The 6,563-nt window shown below is 31.9% G+C and overlaps 1 protein-coding gene across 1 annotated transcript; it reads right to left on the reverse strand.

The window, feature by feature from the left end:
- Nucleotides 1–246: 246 nt before the first annotated feature.
- On the reverse strand, nt 247–1,336 carry LOC133308731 (protein ALP1-like). The gene is made up of 3 exons (XM_061509417.1): nt 1,121–1,336; nt 798–1,023; nt 247–701 (listed from the first exon to the last, which is right to left on the reverse strand). The coding sequence occupies exons 1-3, from the start codon at nt 1,334–1,336 to the stop codon at nt 247–249; spliced, it is 897 nt and encodes a 298-aa protein (XP_061365401.1).
- Between the last annotated feature and the right edge of the window lie 5,227 nt (nt 1,337–6,563).

A 6,563-nucleotide genomic window follows, 5' to 3' on the forward strand; every position in this document is an offset into this window, starting at 1 on the left:
AAAGATTACTAGTTCTTTTCAGCATAACTTATAACTTATGCATACAATGAAGATACAGATATAAATGGTCATATACGCTAATTCAACCACACAATGATTAACTCATACATGAGACATAATAGGCTGTCAATACAAGTAATTATACAAGATAGAATTTCCCTATAGTAACAGTTTCCTAAACCAAATAAAGACTACATAATATCCGAGGAACATTAATCAGCAAAGACTACTTAAAAAGACTCAAACTCAAGCACGACTCCTCCAAGTGTTAAACATATTTTGCGCTAGTTCATCCCTCCAAAGTGTCCATGCATTCGAAGACTCAACGTGAGTAATCATTTTATTGCCATCAATGATGTCATCTTCACCTTGCTGCATGTTCACGTCATCAGCTTGTAAAGGGTCCATTGTCATTTCTCTTCTTATGTGGTTATGAAGCAGGCAACAAGCTGTTATAATCCTGCATTGCGTCTTAACCGGATAAAATGACTTTGATCTTACAATTGCCCGACGCCCCTTCAGCATCCCAAAACATCGCTCTATGACATTCCTTGCAGATGAGTGCTTCATATTAAAAAATTCTTGTGGTGTCCTTGGTTGAGGCTCGTGCCTCCATTCAGTGAGATGATATCGTTGTCCTTTATATGGTGTCAGGAACCCTTCACCGTTCATGTATCCAGCATCACACAAGTAATAATAACCTACACAAACAGAAATCATAGAAACAACAAAGTAGTTACTTATTATTTCATCATAATGGACAGATTAAAAACAAGTAGACATGGTAAATTCAGTACCTTTTGGCACCCTTAAACTGAGCGGCCACGAAATTGCATCTCTTAACACCCTTGAATCTGCGGCTGACCCCTCCCATCCAGGCATTACAAAAATGAACTGACCGTCCTGAGAACAAACCCCTAACACATTTGTTGCTATGTCACCCTTCTTAGTACGGTATCTTGGCTTGTCAGCTTGCAAGGGATTTATCTTTATGTGTGTCCCATCAAGAGCGCCCAGACAATTCTAGTATTTTTTGATCACAAAATTAAAAAACAATATTACATGCATATAGGTGAATGTAAGAAACATATTCCAACTAGTGCCTAAACAGGTTTGTTACCTTGAACCACTTCCATCTTTTATCAGTCGATGTTTCCGCAACCGGCTCAGGCCTTTTCAACAAAACAGTATGACATCGTAACACAACGAGTAAAACATTTGAGAACTGCCTACTGATGGTTTCACCGGACCTCATGAATTGTCTTTTTATAATCCTATTCTTAACATCATGGGCCAATATGTGCAGGAATATTGCGACCATTTCTTCCACACCCATATGCGAAGTTGGTTGAAGCTTCCCAACTGTTTTGACCAATTCACACAATTTATGGAAACACCTTCTGTCCATCCTTGTATTCTCAATGCAAGTAGTGTCACTTATATGAACTATTCTAAGGAAGTTAACTTCCCTAACCCTAGCCCTGCCGCAATGATCCAAGGTTACTCTCCTCCTTTTAGGTCTCGTGGTTTGAGTGTGCCGTATTAACAAAGCACACAGATTGACTAACAACATCGTCAACTGATTCAAACACTGGAAATTCATAATTAGTGCTAGAACGAAATTAAAGTCCATTTCATCCCCCAAGGCCATGATCTAACATGAAAGGGACAAAATAAATCAGTTAACAACAACAAAATTATCACCAACACCAGGGCAAATCAGGGAAACTACAAATTAGTAAATTAAATTTGAAGGCATATCATAATAATTACATCATGAAGTTAGTTCACACTATTACAATCCAAATCCTTAAATTGGTTACTGAAAAGGAATATTACTCAGTGTATTCTTTATACATGCAAGTCTGTTTTACCTCAAATTATAATATGTGATACTTTAAAAGGCATAGAAAATATGTATTCTTTATCAAGGTATAGAAAATAAAATATTTGTTTTTAACTTTACATTCTTCAAAATATTCCAAAGCAATTTGTCCTCTGCTTTATCAAAAGGCATATCTCCCACTATAAGGCGTAGAACAACAAAAATAACTCACTCTACCATATACTCCCAATTGTTCAGTTTTACTGAGCAGCAATGAATGGTTTGAGGAAGCTCTAGGTTCAAACAAATGACCAAACTCCACATAAATGGTTTACATCATTGGGAGAATCACTTTTTTTTTTTGGTATTCAGGGAGAAGATATTTTTTAAAGATTCTTCAACCTGATATCTTGTTATTTCATCTAAGGAGCTCCAACCAAAAGGAGACTTACTTCTCTTCTACAATTTCATGACTGTGAATTGGTATCAAACAAGTAAAACAACTAACTACAATTTCACCTATCAGCAACCTTCCTTCTCTTCTATAGTTATTTTTAAACTGAACCTGAGTTAACAGATTATAAAAGGAGACTTCCTCATTTTTAAAATACCAGCGAAAGAAAAAATAAATCAGCACAGGCACAATTTCCTGAACTATTATGGAGCCTTGTGCTTCAATCAATTCTTTGTGGTTCAGTTAAGTGGTTGTCTCACTTTTTTTAACAGACATTTCTTATGTCTGTTAAACACCAGTCCTTTGGCACACTAAATAATAAGATATAGAACAAACAGGGATGCAACTCAGAGATGTTTTTGGGTGCTATACTATCAGAAGATACAGTATTAAAGAAACCAAACAGAGACTTACCGGAAGGACAAATCCTGAAGTTGAACACCTGAGAACCTGATTCCACCTACATGCAATATGACAAATTAAATTCTACAACCATCCACGAAAGGAAAAAGCCACTCTTTCTCTGGAAAGCACCCAAAAACAGCAAGGCAAAATTTTTTTTGGTTGCACGGAGTTATCTCCCACAACAAGCGCACGAATGTCACTGGTGATGCTTTGCTTTCTGTAAAATCAAAGCAGAAAGAAGACGATGGTGAATTTTTATTTCACAGACCCATTCACTTCCATGCTTCCCTCTACCTCACCGAAAGTTTTTGTGTTTGGAGAAGTGACAAGAGGGACAAGTCTGCTTATTGCTTTGCTGCACATTGTCCTTTCGCGCGCAAAGAAGGGGTACGCTCGTCTTTGGCACCAAAAATGAAGTGGAGAAATTGTCCTGCTTTTTGTAAAAACCACCCACGCAAAGGACATCCTTGGTCGGCTTTTTGAGGACAAAATGCTATGTATCTTGGTTTCCTATGCATCTTCGTTTCCTATGCAAATGAAGAACGACAGCGAACCAAACTGTGCATTCTTAGTTTCCCACTACCCATATATCTATCATTCTGAAAATATAACCCAAACCAAACACCCCTTTAAAGTTAATAAATTTGTAAACCAAATAAGTAAAATAAGGGAAGGAATATTCCCACATCATATTATCTCATGTTTGATCTTAATTATTTATGGGAGCAGATCCTCTCATGTGAAGAAGTGGTTATTATGTTATTTGATCACAACCATTTATTTAAAAATTATACATTTTTCTCTCTTTTATCTTAGGGAAAAATGTTTCTGCAGGTAATGCAGATAAGTTATCTGCATTTATTCTCAAAATGACGTTGTTTTGGTATTGAAATCTTAAAAAATTATAAATATAAAGACTATTATAACCCTGAAATAAATTAAAATTACAAAAACACCATGATTTCCGTCTCAAAATGACGTCGTATTGGGCTTACTGCAGATAACTTATCTGCAATAATTGCAGAAAAAACGAACCCTTTATCTTATTACCAATGAGTAATTGTAACCAAATAACATATCATTTTTTCACATAAAAATATATAGATCCATTAACAAATTCAACACTAATTAAAGAAAAGAGAAGAGTGCTGTGATAGAGAGCCAAAAAAATATAAGCGTCGATTTATTTAAAAATAACTAAGATCGTCAGTACAAATAAACTTAAACATTAAGTGAGGTTAAATTATTTATTTTCTATTTCTCTAACAGAAACTGAACAATTTCTATATTAATAATTCCTAAATGATTTGTATACAATGCCTTTTTATCTCATTTGTTGTAATTAGGGGTGTCAATATAAGTTTTGACATGCGGGTCAACCCGCGACACGACACGAAAATTTGTGTTCGGTTTAACCTGCAAAAAAATTCGTGTCGTGTTCGTGTTGAGAAAAATGACATGTAAAAAATTCGTGTTGTGTTCGTGTCGACCCGTATTATTTTTAAGTTATTTTATTTTTAATTTTTTATTATTATTTTTTTAATTTTTTTTAATATCGATCCATTTTTTTTAAAAACATGTTTCAATTACCATTTTGACCCTTATTTTGCGTGTATTCGTGTCGTGTCGTGTCAACCCGCAAAAAATTCGTGTCGTGTCAGTGTTGAAGATTTTGACACGAATAAAATTCGTGTCGTGTCAGTGTTGATCTATTCGTGTCGTGTCGAATTCGTGTCGTGTCGACCCGTTTTGATACCCCAGTTGCAACTAATTAAAAACACAGTATCTTCATTTTACTCTTTGACCTTCCGTGTGTTTTCATATCGTAATTAAGGAAAAGTTTTTTTGTTGGGTACAATAATTAAGGAAAAGTTACTTACATATAAATTAATTATATAGTATTAATTAATAAATTAATTCTATTAACTTATATGAATTACACATTGTGTATAATTAACATAATTTCCTTACCTTTGTTTTGCCTTTTATTAAAAAGTAAAATTTTTTACACCTTTTATTTTCACCCTCTCTCATCCTTCGTTGTTTTCGGGTTCCTAAACATTAAAAATGCATTTGCAATAAAAATTATTTTAGTATAAGAGTTAAACAAAACTAAACATGATGAAATGGGTGTTTAAAAAATTGAATGATCAAAATAATTAAAGATATAAAATACATTAAAATTCTCATTTACTAATCCATGGAGTTCACTAAATCTTACAAGCAAAATGGGCGCATTTTGTTTCTCTCCCAATGCTGTCAGATTATGGCCTCGTGATTTGAAGACCCTCTCTTTTAAAGTGCTTTTTGTTTTTGGTGCACCCCTTCTTCAAACACCACATATGTTCAATTTTTATTTGTGAATTTGTATCAGCATTTACTCTTCTGATTTTGTTTTGTGAGTCCTGTTGAATATTTCGCGAGAAAATTTTGTGCAATCAAATGGTTAAAAACGCGCTTTGAATTTTTGGGAACCCAAAAACAATGAAGGATGGGAGTAAGCGGTTCATTTGATAATAAAATGATAGTAAAAAGTGTTAAGGATGAGGAAGTAATAAATATAACTAAACCTCATAAATGACTATATAAATTGTAGTATGACATACTTTGTATTTTAAAATGATGATGTATATTTTATATTTCAGATTATTTATTAATTAGTTTAACATAGAGTTGACAAATTCTTTGACGAGTCAGTCTATTCAAATAAAAAATAAAAAATAAAAAATTTCACTAGACTTATATCAAATATTAAAATATTATAATAAAAAAATTAATCAAAAAAGAAAATCCTAACACAAAGTCACAAACTCATAATCAACACTAAGAAAATTTACCCGGTCAACCCACGTCAACAATTATAGCTCACATGTTATTTTAAAGGGAAATTATTTTCTCTAATTGTAGGAGATAATTATTTCATATCACAGAGACATAAAAAGACGTACATGTAATTTTTTTTCTTTTTTATTTTTCTTTAACTTGTGGGCTTCACACTTTTTATTAGTGTAGAAAAAAAAGCTTCTCTCATGTTAAATGAGAAAAGTATTACCCTATTTTAAATTATAAATCACATGTTATTTTATTGGGACAAGATATTATATATATTTTTATTCACATCTATTTTATTCATTTTTTCTTTCAATTTTATGAAATTATAATATCAAAAGTAAAGAAAAAGGATAAATGTGAGTTGAAATTATGATTAATTATATTAAAAAGAATAAATAAATTAGACTTAATATATATTGAGAATTCTAAGTGAATGACGCATAAATTATATTAAAATATGGTGTTGGATTCCCTTATTATATGTTTGTGGCTTACGATAATTGACGCGTGAATGTAATCTTGTGCGCTCTCTTATGCATATCAATATTCTGTTATAGAAAATAATTTTATTTTATATATATATATATATAAATATAAATATAAAAGGGGTTCCTTTTTTTTATGATTAAGTAGATAATTTATTTATATTAAAGTTTAAAATGACATTGTTTTGAGACAAAAATCAAGATATTTTTATAATTATAATTTATTTCAGGGTTATAATAGCATTTTTCATTATAATTTTTAATACAAAACGACATCATTTTAGAAATAAACATAAATAACTTATTTACATTCACCTTAAAAACATTAAAATCATATATAAATATAAAGGGGCAGGTTATATTTACAAACTTTTTTGTTTACAAACTCTTACAAACTACACTACGTAGGACTGGTCTTACATTAATCACACAGTGTACGACCGGTCCTACATTAGTGTAATTGCAAAAAAAATTTGTAAACGGATCATATCCCAAATATAAATATGTATTACATATACTTTTTTTTTTAGATAGGAGTCCATACCATAGTTATTAAAACCGG

The sequence above is a fragment of the Gastrolobium bilobum genome, unplaced genomic scaffold (assembly GCF_033153095.1).
Source record: "Gastrolobium bilobum isolate Gb01-03AN ecotype WA unplaced genomic scaffold, APGP_CSIRO_Gbil_v1 utg1978, whole genome shotgun sequence".
Classification (NCBI taxonomy): domain Eukaryota; kingdom Viridiplantae; phylum Streptophyta; class Magnoliopsida; order Fabales; family Fabaceae; genus Gastrolobium; species Gastrolobium bilobum.